The sequence below is a fragment of the Phocoena sinus genome, chromosome 16 (assembly GCF_008692025.1).
Source record: "Phocoena sinus isolate mPhoSin1 chromosome 16, mPhoSin1.pri, whole genome shotgun sequence".
Taxonomy (NCBI): domain Eukaryota; kingdom Metazoa; phylum Chordata; class Mammalia; order Artiodactyla; family Phocoenidae; genus Phocoena; species Phocoena sinus.
The window spans coordinates 79,443,418-79,465,089 of NC_045778.1; the positions used below are offsets into that span (position 1 = coordinate 79,443,418).

Here is a 21,672-nt window from a genome sequence, read left to right on the forward strand (position 1 = left end):
AAGCCAAGTCCCTACACGGGTTTCCAGGATTTGAGGAAGGATTGCCAAATGTAATACAGGATGCCCAGTTAAATTTGCATTTCAGATCAACAATGAAACATTTTTTTTAGCATAAGTTATATCCCATGCAATATTTGGGACATACTTACGCTGAAAGATGTTTTGATGCTCTGAAATGCAAGTTTAACTGAGCATCCTATATTTTCATTTAATGGATCTGGCAACCCTATTCTGAGGGAATGGAGAACCTCTCTTTGCCACGGCAACAGACAAGCAGATCACCAGCCCCAGAGACCCCAGCGGCACAGTCTGATTCAGCTGCCTGTGTCACCGTCCTAGTTGCACAGTTAGTTCTCTCACAGTTTATTGCTTCCTCTCGCCATTTTCTCAGCTCTTGGTACGGACGACGCCACCCGCCCTGGTTATTTCACATTATGACATTTGTGAAGTGCTTTCCAAAGGGATTTTGACTGGTTCCTCTTTCTCTGTTGGACTCTGTGCTGGGTGACAGCATGACGGCATTGTTACAGGCGCCAGGGGAGCCCACGTGGAGACAGGTCCAGGGCCTGTCAATGGACAAGCTTCCAGTGAGGCAAGCTGGCCACAGACTGTGAAACTGGCACCACAAGCCCACTGCCCAGAGGTTCCCAGGGTCCTCAGTCATCACCTTCTGGAATTGATGGACCAAAGGGATTCAGATAAGGAGAATAAGACCTCCTTCTCACAGTCCCAGATTCCTGTGGGAAATGGCAGATTGAAACTCCAGTTGGGGTTTCTTTGGCAAAACATGGTAGATATTTTTATAAGCAAACATTCCTACAGCTGTATCTCCAAAGTGGAGTCTCAAGAGTCAGGTAAAAGCATTCCAAGGTCAAAGAAGTTTAGAGAACTTATCAGTGCCCTTAACATACATGAGCATTGTAAACCTCCCAGAGAATACAGCATACAAAACAATCTGAAGGGATTGGTCTCCCTCGGGAATGCATTTTGGATAGTCTAGGCTTAAGAATGCTGGGGAGAAAAGTGACAATTGCAGAATATTAACGGTTATAATTCATTCTCAGTTTTCAAAGTTAGTATTTGTGGCTACAGAATAGGACTTTATATATATTGATATATATATAAAATCTGGTGTACTTTCGCCACCTTTTCTCAAGAATGTGTGTGCTTGAAGAGCAAGTTTAAATTACCCATATAAAGGAAGTGTAACAATGGCTCAAATCACACTTCACCATAAAAGAGCAACATCTAGAACATGTCTGAAAGGCCAGCTGTTGATGTGAGATTCACTGCTCCAATTACATGGTTTCCCAGCATTATCTAGAGCAGGGGTCCCCAACCCCCAGGCCACGGACTGATACCGGTCCGTGGCCTGTTAGGAACCGGGCTGCACAGCAGGAGGTGAGTGGCGGGTGAGCGAGCAAAGCCTCATCTGTAATTACAGCCGCTCCCCATCACTCGCATTACGGCCTGAGCTCCGCCTCCTATCAGATCAGCGGCGGCATTAGAGTCTCATAGGAGCGCGAACCCTGCTGTGAACGGCGCATGCGAGGGATCTAGGTTGCGCGCTTCTTATGAGAATCTAACGCCTGGTGATCTGAGGTGGAGCTGAGGCGGTGACGCTAGCGCTGGGGAGCGGCTGCAGGTACAGATTATCATTAGCTGAGAGGTTTGACTGCACAGAGACCATAATAAATCAACTGTTTGCAGACTCATATCAAAACCCTACACAGCAAGATCCTTTTTGACCCACCTCCCAGAGAAATGGAAATAAAAACAAAAATAAACAAATGGGACCTAATGAAACTTCAAAGCTTTTGCACAGCAAAGGAAACCATAAACAAGACCAAAAGACAACCCTCAGAATGGGAGAAAATATTTGCAAATGAAGCAACTGACAAAGGATTAATCTCCAAAATTTACAAGCAGCTCATGCAGCTCAATAACAAAAAAACAAACAACCCCATCCAAAAATGGGCAGAAGACCTAAATAGACATTTCTCCACAGAAGATATACAGATTGCCAACAAACACATGAAAGAATGCTCAACATCATTAATCATTAGAGAAATGCAAATCCAAACTACAAGGAGATACCATCTCACACCAGTCAGAATGGCCATCATCAAAAAATCTAGAAACAATAAATGCTGGAAAGGGTGTGGAGAAAAGGGAACACTCGTGCACTGCTGGTGGGAATGTGAATTGGTACAGCCACTATGGAGAACAGTATGGAGGTTCCTTAAAAAACTACAAATAGAACTACCATATGACCCAGCCATCCCACTACCGGGCATATACCCTGAGAAAACCATAATTCAAAAAGAGTCATGTACCAAAATGTTCATTGTAGCTCTATTTACAATAGCCAGGAGATGAAAACAGCCTAAGTGCCCATCACTGGATGAATGGATAAAGAAGATGTGGCATATATATACAATGGAATATTACTCAGCCATAAAAAGAAACGAAATTGAGCTACTTGTAATGAGGTGGATGGACCTAGAGTCTGTCATACAGAGTGAAGTAAGTCAGAAAGAGAAAGACAAATATCGTATGCTAACACATATATATATGGAATTTAAGAAAAAAAATGTCATGAAGAACCTAGGGGTAAGACAGGAATAAAGACACAGACCTACTAGAGAACGGACTTGAGGATACGGGGAGGGGGAAGGGTAAGCTGTGACAAAGCGAGAGAGTGGCATGGACATATATACACTGCCAAACGTAAAATAGATAGCTAGTGGGAAGCAGCCGCATAGCACAGGGAGATCAGCTCTGTGCTCTGTGACCACCTAGAGGGGTGGGGTAGGGAGGGTGGGAGGGAGGGAGACGCAAGAGGGGAGAGATATGGGAACATATGTATATGTATAAGTGATTCACTTTGTTATAAAGCAGAAACTAGCACACCACTGTAAAGCAATTATACTCCAATAAAGATGTAAAAAGAAAAACAAACCCATCAGTGACAAGTGACAATTGGTAAGTGACAATTAAGCTGCATCTTATGTAGTAGACGGGACATAAGCAACACACTTCGGGTGTCACTGTCTCCCATCACCCCCAGATGGGACCACCTAGTTGCAGGAAAACAGGCTCAGGGCTCCCACTGATTCTGCGTTATCGTGGATTGTATAATTATTTCATTATATATTACAAGGTAATAATAATAGAAATAAGTGTACAATAAATGTAATGCGCTTGAATCATCCCAAAACCATCCCCCCACCCCCCAGTCTGTGGAAAAATTGCCTTCCACGAAACCAGTCCCTGGTGCCAGAAAGGTTGGGGACCGCTGATTTAGAGAACCACAAAATACCGTGATTTATAGATGATGAATAAACTTTCATTCTGGTTGCCAAGTAGATTTATATCCTTAGTGTCACTGCAAGGTTTATTACTGAACTGCACTGTGGGATAAAAGGGAAATCATTTGGAAAATAAAATCCAGGCAATTGGGAGAGTTCCCATAAAGACATTTTCCCTTACCATTCTACAATTCTGTGTTTAATTATTTTAATTAGAATAAAATAGGTCTACTTCTAATCAACAGACATAAAGTGATCTTTTTTTCCCTCGTTTCTTAGAAAAAGACACAGCACGAAACCTTTATCATTGGTCCGAGAAGGACACCGGTAACAGTGTACGTGCAAATATCTTTGAATTAGGCAAACAGTCTTTTAGCTAAATCATGCTTCTTGTTTTCTTTGCAGACTGATGAAGTAACGATCGACTTTTATCTGATAAGCGCATTTAAAATTCCTTTGTGAGTAATATTGGGAGAACTAGGCCCAAATATTTATTCAGAAGATTGATGGAAAAACATTCATGAGATCAGATCAGCACTAACAGGGGCGGTGTGGCCAGTGCTAGCTGCGTGATGAACAGTACATTTTTATTACTGCAATGACTTCCCCAGCCATCTCATATCTGCTGGGTCACTTTTCTAGCTACATGCTCAGAGAATGCAAATTAATTTTAATACCTGCTCCAGCCAAAAATCATCAGCGAAAGCAGATCAGCCGGAGAAGGAATTCTGCAGTGCCTTCAGAAGAATTCCGCTCCTCTGCTGGTCTGAGATTTAAATGGCTGTGCTTGGCTCACCTTGGGAAGTACGGATAATGCAATTCAGATTAAGATAGTCTGCTTTGCTACACGCGGCAGAGCTTCCCAGAGTGACCTGGTGTGGTGTGTGCCCACTGGCACTTAGAATCCAGGGAGATTTTTCTGGCCCTCTCACATGGCTATAATCCAAAGTGAAAAGGTAAGAAGGTAGACCATATAGAGAGATACAAGAGTGCTCCAGTGGAAGAGGTAGGGAGGTGGAGACTGGATGGGAGTAGTCAGGGAGGGCTTCCTGGAAGAAGGGTTTTCCTGAAGCCATCTTCCTGATGGGTTTCCTACACACTCACAGGTTAAAACAACAATCTGGAAGAGCCAGGAGGACCACGCCAAACTCAGAGGGGACATAAACTGAGACAGAGGCAAGCCAACCCGAGCTGTGTCTGAGCATTGCCCAGCTTTCCTAGTGGCTGCAGCATTGAGTACAGAGCAGCGAGCAGCAGTGATTCCCAGTGAGCGAAGTGCTCAACTGAGATGTGAAAGTCAGCACGCAGCCCAGGTCATGCATTACAGGAGTCACGGGAAAGAGCCTTGGGGGTAAGATATTAAGACAGAAGCTAGACTTGAGATGGACTAGGGGGGTTAGGCAGCATGTTGCAGGCCACAGAGGAAGAGGGACAGACAGGGCTTCTATCAGGTGGTTTGGGGGCACTGATGGTGAATGTTCCCGGAGATAAAGAAGGACAGCCAATGAGACCAACTGGGACAGGTAGGCAGGTGGGCAAGTTAGGCTGGGAGGGGTCTGGGCTGCAGGGTGAGCATGGAATCCAGGGAGGCTCAAAAGCTGAAGGTGGTGTGGGCCGGCTGGGGGAGTCGCAGTGAGGGCAGGATAATGCCACGGACTGGTCACCAGGAGATACTGACTGAGCCCCTATGTACGGGTGCTGTATCACCTACTAAGTGCAGGTGCTAAACTGCCTATTACCTGGGGGTGCTGTACCTGATGCTTCCCACGTGCTTTCGGCCCATCCTCCCTCAAATGCATGCTGCCGGGCAGAAGCAATGACTGACTCTGGAACTCTCTAATTCCAGGTTACGGTCAGCCTTTCAACATGACCAATCCCTCTTCCCGGGACCCCAGGAGCTGTGCAGAGACTATGGGGAAGCCCCACCTATGCCCCAGGTAACTCAGGGCATATGGGCAGGTGGAGCCCTGACTGGGGAAGGAGAGAGAGGCCCAGGGGTTAGAGAGTCAGTACCTCAGACGCTGAGAACAAAGGCCGGCCTCCTGCCCTTCCCCTCCTTGAGGCTCATCTTCTCTCCATGACTCGGCAGTCACCAGTCCCACCGATTCCATCACCTAGGAACCTCTGCATCTGTTGCCCTTCGGCACTCCACTGCCTTGCCCTAAGTCTGCCTTCCTCACGTCTTGCCTGGAGCTACATAGCCTCAGCTTTGACGGCAGAACAAGGAGAAACCCAGAAGCAGCACATACAATGCCTGGTAGCCCCTTGGACTCCCCTTCGGCGCTTCCGTCTCCCCCTCTGCTCCCCACCCCCATTTTACGGTCCAGCCATAGCTGTTCTGAGCACCCAGCGACCTCTCCCTACAGTGCTTCCACCCCCTCCCCCAGCACATCCCGCCCTCCCCACCCTGCCCCCCGACGCACCCTCACAGTCTCTCCTCATCCTAATGCAGTACGAGGTCTCCTCCGTCAGGACCATATCCCAAGGTGGGAGCGAGTCCACCACCCGTGGTTTGCCATGGCAACCCCCTTTCATGGCACTTAGCAAATTCCAAGGTCACTGCCTCTTTACCTGTGTGTTTTCCCCAAGAGGTGGGGAGGTCCCTGAGACGAGGGACTGTGGCTGGCGCACAGTGGGTTCTCAAGAAGGGTTTGCTAAGAGATGGGTGAAGATGTTCCTTGTGTCACTGCTGGAGCCAAGCCCAGGTGGCCCAGGTGGCTCCTGGACAAGGAAAGAGGCCAGGCATTTGTTGGCTTTGGGAAGTCAAGCTACAGAAGATGAGTTATTAAGACAGGCTGGGGTTGCAGGCAGGACCTTTATAACGCTGCTTCCCAGACGCACTCTGGTCCCAGCTGGTCCTGAAAATCCCCCATCTCCACACAGGGAGCCAACTGAAAACTCACACACGTGAGCATGCACACGCGTGTCCGCACACGTGTGTCACTGTCCCTGTGCCTTAGAGGCTGCTCAGGATTCATTAGCCAACAGGAAGCCGAGCTGGCCCTCTGGCCCTCGCTGTAATTGTCCTGGATATCAGGTGCGCGCTTTCCCGGCAGCCCCTCCGCAAGTGGGTGTTTGTCAGCTGCCGGAGGTCCCACCCGAACCTCTCAGGTCTGTGCCAGGCGGGCCCTGATCAGAGGCAGCTATCTCAGCTCGGAAAGCAATCCGAGTCTTCCCTCTAACAGATGTCTTGACACTGTAGCCGGAGCTCGTTCACGAATATGATTTATTAACTAATTTAGCGTGTAAGAAAAACATCTGCATCTTGCTTTTATCATCTTGCCAGCAGACAGGCTGAAGACAAGATGTGTACTGCAGACTCGATTAATGGAGCCTTAAGCACTCCCTGCGCTTGTCCAGAGCTCACACAAGGCTCTCGTTTCAGAAGTTGTCTGATTGAGCCGACCTAACACAAACAAACACGAGAGTAAACCTCTCATCAACCATAAATACCGCGGGGATCGGAAGAGCGGCCATAAAATCGTGCTCTGAAGCCTGCCCAGAGCATTCTAGTCATCAGAACCGTCTCGGAATTCGGGTAATAGAAAGGTGCCTCGGTTATTTAAGACTATCGACTGGGTCTGATCACCTTTTATTATATACACGATTTTAAGATTTTCATTCAAAGGAATGTGAACATGTAAGGATAGTATCTGTTTGGGGCAAAACATCACCACGGGATGACGGAGTGGATAGAACTGTCTCCCCAAAAAGATATGTTCAAGCCCCCTCCCTTGTAACTGTGACTTGATTTGGAAATAGGGTCTTTGCAGATGGATGCAAGTTAAAATGAGGTCATACTGGATGAGGGTGGACCCTACTCCAATGACTGATGCCCTTAAAAGAGGAAATTTGGACACAAAGACACACAGACACAAGGGAGACAAAGGCGGGGATTAGAATGACGCATCTATGAGCCGACCAATGCCAAGGAATGCTAGAAGCTGCCAGAAGCTACCGGAGCGAGCAGAGGGGCATAGGATGGATTCTCCCTCTGAGCTTCAGGAAGGAATCGATCCTGTGGACACCTGGATTTTGGATTTCTGGCCTCCAGACTACGAGAGAATCAAGTTCTGTTACTTTAGCCACCCACCCAGTCTAGGGTCATTTCTTACAGCAGCCCTAGGAAATGGATACAGATGACTAAGGCAGCTTCCCTCTGATATTTGAGATGATGATATCCCAGGACACTGAGGCCCACGGTATGGCATGGCCGGAAGGCAGCTGGCCCAGGGGACGAGCAGGAATGTCCCCACGCATAACAAGTTCCCAAATGTCCATGCGTCTCCATTTTCTTCGACACAAAGTGACGGGAGCTGACCGAAAAGGAAGACTCTTAGACACCATTTTTTGTGTATACGTATGTTGAGCTCTAATGTGACACTGTTTTATATTTGTTGACAGCACATTTGTTTATCTAACCATTTTCATGAAGCAGGATCTTCAAAAACGTGGAGGCCAAGTGGCCCACACACCATGGGCACCCTGGCAGCCCTCCCCAGAACAAGCCTGGACACTGAAGGCCCTGGGGGGACCCCCGGTTGTAACTGACACTTGGTGCCTCCTGGCAACCTGAGAAATCTGTACCCGAACCCAGATTGCTCTCTGTTGAGCCAGAAACTAAGGAGCCGCCAGAGAACACACCCAAATAGTCTATATCTGCCAATCGGCTTCCAAAGCCGATGAGAGACACATTTTCAAGCAGGGAAAGTCTTTGCACGTGTATTTTGTTGATTTCCTTTTCTTAGCATCCTGGGAAGTGTTACTGGGGCTGAGAAGCAGGTGTACTACTAAATCCTTCACCATGAGAAGGATGCATTCAAGTTTGCCCTTTCTGGTGTCTTGGACGACTCCCCCAGCAGAACTGCGGGGGGCGGAGGGGGACCTAGCCTGCCCGTGGTTAACAGGAATCCTATTCCAACCCCTCTGTCCTCTGTCCCCCCCCCCAACCCCCTTGTAAGATCTTGGTAATATTTGCTAAGCTGCATTTTATTGAATATGGTTATTTCCCCAGAGGACTTTTATTCAGAATTAGACCCATGATTTCACCTCCTGGGGGCCGGAACATTTTCCTAGGAAGAAAGATCTTGTTCGTCTATCCAAAGAAATAAAACGGAGGTTTCCCCAGGCCTCCAGATTTTAAGATTTGAGTTGGCAGGCCATCAGAATGTGCTCCCATGTCCCCACCTGTGCCCTTGTCTCTTCTTATTCTCGCTGGTTTAATAGTCTGTTTATAAGCTCCACGAAGAAAGGACGGAGGCCAGCCTTGCTCACTGCACTCTCCCCAGCTCCCAGCACGGAGCCTGGCCCAGAGAAGGGGCCTGGTAACGACTTCTCCAGTGAGTCAATGAGCGCCGCCCTTGCAGGGTCAGTGCGACACCGGCCTCCTGGCGCTTGGAAAGCTGGCCATCCCTTCTCTGAGCCCCCAGCAGGAAAGGGGTTTCATGATGAATGTTGATATAGACAAACTGGAGTCAACCTCTCACCCCGAGACCCGTTCTGCAATCTATCAAGGGCAAAGGGCACCTCTTGCAAATACCTATTAAGGAACCGAGAATCTGAGCCGGCTACGCTGGGCTGCTGCTCTCCCAGCTAAAATGGTAAATCTGTGTCCCAGGTTATCTCTGCTGAGTCCACTGCCCGTACTCGACCTCTCAGGATGGGCTGGCTTCCGGGGCAGGCTGTATGACCCTGAGGTTTGGGTACTTGGGCGAACATGAGTCCTGCATAGGGCAGGGGCACCATTTGGACCACCGGCCTGGGTGAAGGTCGCAGCCCCAGGATCCGGCAGTCTCGCCAGCCCTCCCGAGCCACCTGTAGCTTACCGCTAAGAGGGTGGGGAACGGTGAACTGCTTCTTATTGGCGCGGACAGGAAGGAGACTCTGCTTCTGGCCCAGGCTCTCCTTCTGCTGGGCTTTTCTCTGCTGTACCATGTGTTCTAGCTTCTTCAGACGTTCTTGCGAGCGAGAAATGAACTGAGGTTTGCGGACTTCCAGGGCCTCCTAAGAGGAGCCAGGAAAGTATTTTCTTTTTAAGAGAAATGACGCAGAAAGGCAACACACCTGTCTGATTGGGTCGAGAGGCTGATGCATGAGCACATCCCAATTTTCTCCCAACACCTCATGGAAAGATGGCAACAGACACGTTGGTAACATAGGTCTCAGTCAGCACCAGGGGCCCCGCTGCAGCACGACTGACAGTCACCAGCAGCAAATTGCGAGTGCAAAGGCACACCTCCGCCCGTTCCTTCTCCTCCCTGTCAATTAATCCATTTCCAAAATCTGAATGCCCTAAATTCCATATTCCAAAGCGACACAGGTGGGAGAGGAATGGAGGCGTTCCGAGTCAGCTGCTTCTGCAGGGAGCTGGATGCCTTAAGAAGCACAGAACCAGATCCCCCTCCCAGCGTGAAGCACGTGTCTGTCCCGAAGAAACAGTAATCATAGCTAACGGAAACAGCTTCTCCTCCCAGGAAGAGAGAGCCGGCAGGAGAGCTCTGCCTTTGCAGAATGGTTCTGCAAGCTCCATAGGGGAGGTCAGAATTCCCGCATTTCCTCTTCGGCCTCAGCTCTCACCGCATCCGCCACGCCGTGCATGGACGAAGCCCCTAACACAGATTTACTGAAAAGGAATAACCACCACTGACGCACTCTGCTCTGTGCTAGACACTAAGCTCAATGCTTTATGTGTATTTGTTGTCTGAGAATCCCCGCAGTGATTCTGGAAGGCAGATACATTTATCCCCATTTGACAGAGGCAAAAACTGAGGCTCGTCGTAATTTGGTAGATTGCCTGGCGACCCTCAGCTGTGGGTGTCCCATGCTTTTCCCACCCTGCCTTTCACTGTCTTAACCTGATATTCCTTACAGACCGCTGTTCAAGTTGATCCCCTACCTGGAGTACCACCCCCAGCTACACCCATCGGCTCAAGTCTCGGTTCTCCCAGTAAACTTCCAGGTCTCCCTGTTCAGCCTGAGCTTACTGGTACTTCATGGACCACCCCGCGCGAGGGATTCACGCACATGTATTGTCACGCTAGGCTGTGAGCTCCCGGATGGCAGGTGCCCTATCTCCTCCACATCGCAGCCCTTACAGCCACTGCCCCAGCTCTGCAAATAGCAGGCGCTCAGCATAGGCCCTCTGGAGGTGCTGCCATAGCATAAACGTCCTCTGCCTCATTCCTCTCCCAGCCCTCGGGGAGCTCAGGGTTTCCAGTGAGAGGGCGACGTGGGCTCCATCTGTGTCGTGCCCACGCCCCTAGCTGCTGTGCCAGGAAAGGAGTCTCTTGGCCAGTTGGCCTCCAAGGTGCCAGCCCCAGGTCCCAGGCACGAGTCACTGGGGCCTGGAGAGATGGCCCCTGGGGATGGCCTGTGGGCCCAGGCATGGCCGCTGCCCCGGCTGCCCGCCCTGAGGATGGAGGCTCAAGCTGCCTTGGGAGCACATGAGTCTCTCACGGTGGGACCACCTGGGGGACAGGGGTGCAGGGCCGGCAGGTGGAGCTGCACACCAGCAGGGCTGCTGACAACGCATCGTGTGTCTCCCAGAAGGCGTAGTTGGCTTTCTCCGGATTGTTGGTTGTCCTTCTAACCTTTATACCTATGTATTTTTTGAACTTTAAAAAATGTGTACATATTACTTCTACAATTGGGGAAAGACACAAATGAGAGGTTCCATATCATTGAACTCAAGGCCATGACTTTGGGACTTCCTTAATCTTTCAAAGGCTTATGTTCTTATCTGAAGATAGGGCTGTAGGGACTCCTGCCTCATGGGGGTGCCATGAGGATGCAAGGCCCTGACGCCCATGAAGTGACCCTGTCCGTGTCTGGGTACCAGAAAGTTCTCAACAAATGCTGTCATTGCTCCAATCACAGTCACTACTGATGTTATGCGATTCCCATCCTAGCCCGCGGGAGCAGACATCATCATCTCCTTACTCACAGAGGCCCAGAACAGAGGTTAGGGGACCTGCCCAGAGTCACACAGCCACCAGGAAGCTGAGTCAGGTCTCCAGCCTCAGAAGCAGAAGTGAGGTCATGTGCCCACAGGCTCCCCGGGAAAAGTCTCCCCTTGGTGGGAATCACACCGGGATGCACGGAAGGCCTTACCTGCAAGGTCAAGGAGCCTGCGGGCATTTGCTGGCTCTTGGAACAATCTTCCGGCAGGTCGTGGGTCTCTGGTCCCTGGGGGTTTTCTGGCTCAGTGGGCACTGGCTCGGGCTCGGGCGTGGTGGGCTGCTCCCTCTTCTTGCATTCCTTTATTTTAACAACCAAGTCACAGCACGTGTAATCTCCTGGGAGAGAAGATTAGAATTCCATTTAGAGAGCACCCAGTGATTTTCTCCTGGTTCCTCAAGGCCATGAGACACAGAAGACAATTTTGAAAATAGAAACACCAGTGGGTTATTAATGGGCCTCGTTAAGCCCACGAGATCACGCCTCATCACAGACGCCCAGCTGCCCTGGTCACGGGGAGGCATGTTTGTAGGCAGCCAGACCTTGAGACTGGCTAGTGATGCTGTGGAGGTATTCCCTTGGCTTCTGACGTTCAAAATGCCTTTGCTCCCGCTGCAAAGAAACTTTTTCTATTCTGCGCTTCCTATTACGTGTGTCCTGTACAACTATTTCAGTTGGGTTGTTTGGGGACCGTGTATTAATTTACCTTATCTTTGCTACGCTAATGATGTAAGACAGAGGAACGGTGTTCAATTATCTATCCCTCCCCTTAATCTACCAGAGACTAGCCCTGGCTTTACATTCATAATTGGAACTCTCTCTGTCTCAGTGCGGGACTGGGCTCCATCCTGAAGCCATCTTGACATTCCTTGGTGGAAGAGATCAGAGGATGAGTTGATGCTACAGCATTTCGGGCAGGGTTGCCTTTGGGGTGGTGAAAGTGGGCGATTCATACGTATTCACTCAGCCCTTACTGAACAACTGCTCCACTTGGAACACAGTGTCTGTCCCAGCCCACTCTTCCCATCTGGGCTCCCTGACTCCCCTCACCACACGAGCCCTAACCACAGCCTTACCAACCCTCTCCGGTTCTGAGACTCACTGGTGGTGCCCTCACTCCTCGTACACACGGCTTCCCATCTCCACGAAGCCCCTTTGGTGCCCACCCAGTGACCTCCTACCTCTAAGGCTGAGTTTTTCAGGAAAACGCCCCCTCCTGCCTCCTCTGTGTACCTGCCGTGGAGCACGCTTCACACAGCAGCATCAGTGGGCCCATCACAGGATGCTTCAACCCCACAGGCCTGTGACTCCCTTGAGGGCCGGACCGCGTCATACTCAGCATGCCTCTCTCCACACTGCCAGCTCAGGTGCCCAGAAGCAGCTAGTTCTGTTGGGCGTGGAGAGGTGGCCACGGGACGCACCTCCATGGTCCCATGAATCTCTTAACTGACCCCCCATTATAACCTCCGCCATTCACACCCAGATCCTCTGTGGTCTGGACCAGCTGTCCTGTCTCCACCCCAAATCCATCAATGTTCCCTACTACCTACAAGCACTACAAGGAGAGCAGACTTCTCATGGCTCGTTCATGGTGGGTGTTGCCCTCCAGCTACCAATTTTGATGCTCTACCAACAACAGGCTGCTTAGAGGTTCGCAAATCCTTCTCCTTGTTCTTCTAAGCATTTGCTCCAGTTCTTTTCTGGAGATTTCCCTGTTGCTCCCCCATCCCTGCTTCAGGCCTAACCCCTAACCCAGATATCTGTCCCCCAACCCCCTACGGCTAGAGCTAATTACACTTTCCGTGGTACTGTTTCCATCTCTTGTGAAGCTTTATTCTAGCTCACCCTATACTCAGGGAAGCCACGGTTTCCTCCCATCCTTCCCCACCACAGATCCAGCGACGCAAGGGCAGTCCTGACACACTCATCTTCTCCATTGCTCACGACAAAGCTTTGTCCATTATCTTCAAAGTCTCTACTACTGTGGCCAGTCCTCCCCAGTGGCATGGTCTGTACTCATCTCTAGCCAGTCTCAGCCTCCCTACCTGGCCCTCTCCCATCCGGCCTCCACATTGTCCAGGAGACAATCACCTTCAGAGCAGATCTAATTAGGTCTCGTCCCCTTCAAGGACTTGGCCCAGGCTTCAGTCCAGACTCTCTTAGTGGATTTATACGGACCTTCCAACTCGACCCACGGGACCTTGGATTCACACTAGCCCCCCCTCCACCCCTGTACTCCGGCCCCCTGGACCCCTAATCAGCCATGCTCTTTCCATCCATTCTTTGTTTCGTGTGTGCTTTTCCCTCAGCCTGCAATGCTCTTCACCTTAGGGTCTGGTTTTTAAACCTCTAATCAGCTTTCAAGTTCTTTCTCAAAATCATTTCCTTGAGGAAGGTGTCTCTGTCCAGCCCCTCCTTGCAGCATCTGGGGCCGTCCTCAGCTTCCTGATGGCTCATCACAGGCACAGTTACAACCCCGATGTCTCTGGTACCGTACTGAGAGCACCTGGAGGGCAGGAAACACCGTGCACAGTGCCTGGCATACAGTAGGTGTTTAATAAATGCTTCTTTGATGGTATACAGTGGGTATTCAATACATACTCCTTTAATGAGCTAGAGATTCACTTGGGTTTCAGGAAAAAAATGTTTTTATCAATTACCATAAATATTTTAACTTTTATAATCCAAAGCTCTATAATCTTTTCCTTTCTGTCCTCATCCACAGCTCTTTGGGAAAACCTTTAGAGTGATAGGAAATCTAAATTTTCCTCTGTTATAACTGGGCACCACAGATCTTTTTTCTATTTTATTCCTATGTTTTTTTTATATATCAATGGTCGCTGCAATATTCGTAGGGGTCAGCCACTTGGCCTTTAGAGAAACGATGGCCTGGTTTGACTTCTGTGAGAGGCTGAGCCAGGGACCTATCTTCAAGGCACTGTGAGGTCAGTGCACTCTGTTTGTCGAGAGCCTGGCACATGTGGGGTCTCCACGCCCCGGCCATTATCCTGGCCAGTCAGTTACTGAGGACCACTCTCAGCCTGGCGCACCCGCTGCCTTCAGGGCAGCCACCCCGGGTCTCAACTGTTCCCTAACGAGGCCCGAGAACCTGCCGGGCACCTGGGAGCGGCCTTCTTCTCAGCTTCAGGCAATGCTGGCCTTGTGCTCAGTAGGGCTGGGATTTCCTGACCCATGCAGTGCTGTCTTCTCACTGCTTGGGAGGTAGAACTTGCCCACTATTTAAACCTGCTGGTCCTGCTTCTTCTCTGCTTGTACAGTTGGAGAAAAGGCAGATTCCTAAGGGAAGCTCAAGTGAACCAGGGCCCAGGAAGACCCTGTACCATGTTCCCTATGAAGATTAAGGAAGAATCATCTCAACCCTATACCTCCCTCACTCCTTACCTTCCAGGAACTCTCTTTCTATCTGAACACTGTGGTCTTCCTGCAGAGATGTGCATAAATCTTGGAAGGGGCAAAGGGACCCAGGTAAAGGGAAGCTGAGTTTCGGAAGGCTTTGCTGTTGACTCTCTGCGGGTTCAGAGAGGTCACTAGACTGACAGCTGTTGCTTGGAGAGCTAGACCCATCAGGAAGGGGATCTTCAACCAGCTTCTGTTCCACCGGGGAAGCAGACACAGTCACGTGTGCTCCTTCTTGTTGCTTCTCGCGGCTTCCAGAAAATACTTTTGTTTCTACTAAAAATAAAATGAGAATCGTGCTCAAAACATCTGAGGAGCCCGCGTCTCACGTGCTGACTTCTGCACGCCACGCTCTCCCAGAGACAGGCAGATGGGCTGCAGTGCTGCCTCAAGGGGACAGGCGTCATTGATGCCGACGTGCATGTGCTCACCCAGCAACGACATGTGGTCACCAGTTCTGGCCAGACGTCCCCGGGGTTCACTCGGGAGCCCCTCTACATGCACTGCTCTCATGCACGTGGCTCTGAAGAGACCGTGCTCCCTGGTACCCTTAGGAGCTCAAAAGACCTTCCAGACAGTAGATAATCGAATGGGTGGTTTAGCACATTGACTCTGGGGGAAGATACCTTGGGTTCAAATCCCCCCTCCACCACTTATATGCTATCTGGCCTCATCTATAAAATTGAGATAATACCATAACAAGGTAATAATGCTAAACATTATATGTTTAATTTTGATATATTTATTTTTATAATCAATTTACCTATTTAAATAATAAGTAATATATTTATGGAATGTATATAATCATTTTATATGATAAACAATGTAAGCATATTATTAATATAAACACTAAATGTTAAAATCAAGGTAATACTATAAGAAAATAATGATCCAGCTAAGGGGTTTAGCACAGTACCTGATACACAGTAAACATTTAATAAACGTTCATTATCATTATTATTCCAGAAACAATGCTGCCGGGTTACGTCCTATGGCAAGCGCAGATGCAGGATGTAATTTATCAGCTCTCTGTGCTCACCTCTACTAAAGCAGTGGGTCTACAAGGTGTACAGCGTGTTGCTTGTCGCCACATTGTAATATCAAAGGTCTGGAAATCACCTTCTGCTCACCAGCAGGAGACTGTTAAGTAAATTACAGCACTTCCCTGCTTTGCAGCAGTGAAAAAGAATAAGACACGTGTTCCTGGGTAGAGGGGGAATCACCTCTAAGATTCATTATCAAGTGAACAGAGTGTGGACAGTGTGCCAGATCTGCTTCCCCAGTCAGTGCTTATCTGCTCAGAACATCTTTGGAAGGACCCCAAAGACCCTGGGAACTGGACTGTCTTGGGAGAGGGCAACTCAGGACCAGGAGCTGGGGGCGGGAGAGAGACTTGCTTTTCACACTTTGCCTGTGTTGTACTCTTTGCTTTTGCTTTCTTTCTTTTTCTTTTGGAATACTCTATAAAGTTTTAAAAGTTATTCACTTTAAACACGGCAGTGACTCTTGACCAGGTGTCATCTCCTCCCTATGCTGAGGTCACCTAAGGGGAGACAGGCACGGCTGCCGGTGAGGGTGGGACGCATCCAGACCTCCCGCGTACGGGGGGCAGAAAAAGGGTCCTGGGAACCACTGGAATAATCGAGATTCTTGGAAGATTCTCATCATATTTTCTGAGATGTCTTGTACACAAAAAGGAAATGAGCCCATGACTACCAGGCACTGATTAGAGTGGTGACTTCTCTTAAAATGCCAGTTGTCTGCAATTCCTTCCAGCCTCTCTGTCCCTGAGTCCTGGCATCCCAGCCAGTGAGGACAGGCTGAGTGTGGTGAGGCCGGCAGGGTAGTGGGAAGAGATGGAACACAGACGGTCCCCTCGCTGGGCGTCCTGGCTGTGGGACCTGAAGCAGGAGAGCCAACAAGAGGGTGGACCCAGCATTCCGATTCCCACAAACAAACAAACAAAATGAAGATAAAGTACCCCCCCTGGGTCCCTGTGCCTGTACGTGAAAGTCCCCCCAAATGGTGGTTGTTACAGACCTTATCATTTGGAGAGGGATATGGCCTCCTATGGAAAAGTTGGGCTTTGCTAATTTGTACAGAAAAATCTTTTCAACCATGTATTTCAAAAGCCGTCAATTCTGTTTAAGTATAAAATAGCATAAGCAAAAAAAGTCCTAAAAGAGTTCTTCCTTTCTCCGTTGCTTCCTTTTATTAGAGGTTCTTTTAAAGAATCAAAAACCAAAGTAATTATCAGTGATGCAGTCCCAGTCTACTAGTTCCATCCTGACATTAGACTCTTTACATAAATGGATTATTTATAGACTCATGGAGAGCTAACTATCTATCTGCTACCTATTTATTAATTATCTAACTTTCTATCTGGTTTAATGTAAATTCTTGCAGGAATGATTCTACGCAAGACAGATGTTCCAGTTGTGACTTGAAAGAGTTAACAAAGCCTCCAAAGTAGAATGTAGCTGGTGGACTGGGGAAAAGAAAAACACGCAATCAAAGAAAAACTTTCCTGACAACTTATTGATCAGGGCTTTTTGTGGGTTCTGAGAAGTGCAATCATCAGCCGTGAAATGATCCCCAGGCAGAGCCTTTGCCAGGCAACATGGTCGTTTTCTTCCCCACACACTCTGCATGCAGGTTGTACTTCGAGTTCTCTATTCATGGCTCAGATTTTAAACTACATCGCTCCCGTGAAGACCCGTCACCTCCACAGGCTCTGCCCGTCTTAGGAGAAGGTGAATCACGCAGCAGCCTCTAGCAGAGGTTTCTATTTCTTGGACTGAAACTCAGAGTCTGATCCCTGGGGCTGATGCTTGGAGGGGCTGGGGTCCCGCAGGTTTCCTTTCAACAGCCACAACCCCCATTCCCTTCTCTAAAACGCGATACCCACTGGGTTGATATTCTATAGCTCAACTACTCGCTAGCTAAGCTACTCAACTAGCTCCAGCAAACTCACCTACTCAGAGCTGAGCTAGGCTCTAGGACGTAAACCAAAACCAACCAAAAGATCTGCCCAACAGTCATGAATTCCCTCTATTAAACTCTCATCTTTGACTCAGAGACGAGCTCCTTGGACCATTACACCGTGCTTCTCTGTGCTCCTTCAAAGCTCATTTTTTTGTTGTGAAATGTATTATATTTGTAATTAAAGATGTTAGAGCACCTATGAGCCTCCTAGATTAAGAGGCAGAAATTTCCTTGGGCTTCAGCTTTCCTATCTGAGCCCCTTCTGGATCATACTCACCCAGACAGAACCACTTGCCTGATTTTGTGTTGCCTGACTCACTGCTTTTGTCTATAACGTTCCCACCTACGTAACGATCCATAAACGATATATTTTCAGTACCAAAAATCTGAATAGCAAAAGCACAAAGCCAGCTGTTTTAAGGTAAAGACATCACTGTATCCATCAGGGAAAGAGCTTTCAGGAGAGAGCTCAGCGTCTCAGGGCCACTGCTTCCCTGAGACTTGATGGGGTGTGACTCTGGGGAAGACAGTGGTGAGCCGTGAATGAGTCCTGAAAACAAGGGGCTGACCACGGGCAGGGCGTCAGGCAGGGCTGGCGGGCAGCAGTACAATCAGGGCGGTGGGCTGTTGCTGGATTTTCCGTTCCTGACCTCACCGTGTCCAACTGCAGACCTCAGGGCGAAGTTCCAGCAGGGCGCTTCTCTGCGCTGAAATGTGGGCCCTGAGCTGCCCCAAGTGCAGGGCAGGGAGGGGGAGATGGAGACCTCACCGACACAGCATCAGGACCAGCCAAGAAGGGACTTGAATCTGGGGCCAGGCAAGGGCACCACCAGCACATGCAGATCCTCAGTACAAAATGAGGAAAAGCTCCCGAGCCTCAAGACAAGGTGCCTCCACGGGCCAGAAAGTGTCATAATGAGCCCATTTGATAGAAAAAGATCCTTCACTGCTTCTTTCCAAATATTGAGGTGATACATAATCTTTCGTGTTCTCAGACGAGCCCCACAGTGTCACACAATTCTAATAACTGTGCAATTCGGGCTCACGATAGGGAACGAGCAAGTGGGGGGCGGTTGCTAAGCAGCGGACCCTCACAGTCACCAGACTCTGTCAGTGGAATCGCAAAGGATGAGCAGGAAAACCATAAAAACCACGCACAGTCCCAGAGAGCACAGCTGTGTGGGGACCCTTGACAGCCCAAGGCAGGTAACTAACATAGGGGACACATATTAGAGTCATTTATCTCCAAGTTAGCTTAGAGTTGTTATAGGTGTTTTGGTGTCAAAACTGAAACCAGCTCTCTAGAAAGATCTTCTCTTAGGGTTTGGGTCTCAGCTCCATACACCTTCCTGCCTCTAACACCGGCCAATCAACCAAAGAGATGTTTCCAAGCAAAGTGGGCTTCCTTGAATCCAAGGCCACATTTTCTCCCACATTTTAATGTTTCGGGAAGTTATATTTTCTCCCCTCAAACGCTAGACCATCTTACAACAGACTGTCTTAGAAATAACAGTAACTGAAGCTTGTGTTGATATTTCTGGGTCATCGATAAAAATACCAGTTTCTAAATGCAACTACGGTGGGTCTCAGGCTCTCCTAAAAATCTGATGTTACTTGCCACTACCCTGAGTGGCCCCAGACTTCCCTCCACCCATCATCACCTTTTTAAATCTCCTGCATCTATATTTTATGTATAGCTTACCTATCTGATCTTCCTGCCTCACCTGTGGGCTTTCCTCCAGCAAACCCCATAACTGTGCATCTCACTGGAAATCAAAGAAGTGAGCTGGAGAGGACTGTGTATCCATCAAGTGGAAAGCCACTCTGAACAGCGCCCGGGGGTGAATCGCAGACCCCCTCACTTTAGGCAGGATTTTGCTGTCCCCAATTTTGACACAGGGACACGGGAGGCTGCTGCTGAGGGGAAAGGCAAGATATTCTCTGGTCAATACATGCTAATTTGTGGACACAGATATCGCTAAAGAGGAAGGAAAAGGCGGTAACCCTGGGTACTCAAAACACACATAATTTCTCCAGCAGGTGAAATTCTCTCCCCTTTTAACAGGAGAGAAATCCTCAAACTACCTGCAATTACAGTACACAGAAGATGACATAAAAGAGTCCGTTGATGACCCATAGAGAAACAACCAACAGAGAAAGCAAACGACAAGCTTTTACAATGGACAAGGCTGGTGGGTACTTTCTCTGCTTTTAACTGGTCAAGGCTTCATCTTCTGGCAGCAGATGAAAAACTTGATTTCCTCATGGAAAGAGGTGTCCATTTGGTACCCTGCCTCCCACCCGATCTAGACTTCTGTTTAAATCAGCCAATAATTGTTTCAGCATATTTCTGTTAAATTTCTACACAGAGATGTTGCAGCCCAGGCAGGGTGTCAGAAAGGGGGGAAAGAGGCAGCAGCAAATGAGATAAACGGCTCCTGGCACAGAGGAGAGGATCGGATCGGGAAGAGAAGCTGTGTTTGGGAAACTGCATGTCCCAAAGCCCATCCACTCGGCCGGAGCAGAGCTGGAGCTGGCGCCTTCAGGACGAGAAGAAGTCAGGGGAACAGACAGCAACTTGAAGATCAGACAGCAAGGACGAAGGGGCGTCCAAAGGCAGCGGGGCCAGCGGAAACACACGAGCGAGTCCTTTCCTTTCCAGGAAACGAGACTTCCTGTCCATATGAGCCCTTCCTAGACAGTAACAGGGTTTCTTCTGCTGTAAGCAGTAAATATTTCTCCCTAAAGAAGGAGACCTAAGTGGGGAGGGGCGACGGCCAAGAAATAAAACCGACTTGGGAAAAGTGGTGGCAGTAGCTCCAGACCTCTAAAAGGAGCCTTCCCTTTTTGGAACCTGGAGCAGATAGGGGTGGTGGGGGGTGCCGACAACTGTTTGTTAAGATGTCAACACGGTGTTAGGACAAAATAGGCAAGCCCCGCATTGGAAAAACCCTGTATTCAGAGGGAAAAGGGGGAAGATGCAGTGTGTTCATTGTTATTGTTCTAGGGTCAAGTTTCAAGATACCATGTGGGTTAAAGCCACCGTAGAGAACTGTATGGAGGTTCCTTAGAAACTAAAAACAGTTACCATATGATCCTGCAATACACACACACACACACACACACACACACACACACACACACACAGAATGGAATACTACTCGGCCATGAAAAAGGAAGGAAAAGCCATTTGGCAGGCAACATGGGTGGACCTGGAGATTATCATACTAAGTGAAGTAATCAGAGAAAGAAAAATATTATATAATATCGCTTATATGTGGAATCTAAAAAGAAAGATACAAATGAACTTACTGACAAAAACAGAAAGAGACCCACAGACATAGAAAACAAACTTATGGTTACCAAAAGGGAAAGGGGGAAAGGTGTAAAATTAGGAGTTTGGGATTAACGTGTACACACTACTATACATAAAATAGATAACTAACAAGGACCTACTGTACAGCACAGGGAACTCTACTCGATATTTTGTAATAGCCTATAAGGGAAAGGATCTGAGATATATATATATATATATATATATATATATATATATATATATCTGAATCACTGCACCGTACACCTGAAACTAACACAGCATTGTAAATCACTATACTTCAATTTAAAAAAAAAGGATATACGTGGGGAGTTTGCACACAGCTTCATGTACAGTAAAGGATCATTCATGCATTGAGAATATCTAGAATGGACACTGAGGAAACTGGACGGAGCTCTTTTTCCAATTATGTCATTATCCTACAGTTTTAAAGACTGGTAGAACAAAAATCTCAAAACATACAAACAAATATTTGCAAGGCAAAAATAAAACCCACACATACATACACACATGCACACATGAAAACACACACAAACCTGCCTGTTTTCTAATAAATGAATTACCTGGACTTTCTTGCAGGCGATAAGAGACACAAGTCCCAGTCAATGATTAGATCACACCTTTCTACCTGACACCAAGGAAACAGAGTCCCAAAGTATCAGCTGTCCC

At 48.5% G+C, this 21,672-nt stretch overlaps 1 protein-coding gene across 3 annotated transcripts in view; it reads right to left on the reverse strand.

The window, feature by feature from the left end:
* C16H10orf90 (chromosome 16 C10orf90 homolog) overlaps positions 1-21,672 on the reverse strand; it is a 235,935-nt gene that overhangs the window by 17,684 nt on the left and 196,579 nt on the right. For 2 of the 3 annotated variants that reach the window (XM_032608885.1, XM_032608884.1), the window contains 3 exons: positions 14,670-14,960; positions 11,421-11,605; positions 9,137-9,314 (listed from right to left, as the gene is read on the reverse strand). In XM_032608885.1, the coding sequence (XP_032464776.1) occupies positions 9,137-9,314; positions 11,421-11,605; positions 14,670-14,960 (654 nt within the window). The remainder of the gene's footprint in view (positions 1-9,136; positions 9,315-11,420; positions 11,606-14,669; positions 14,961-21,672) is intronic. The other variant, XM_032608886.1, reaches the window with a different exon arrangement.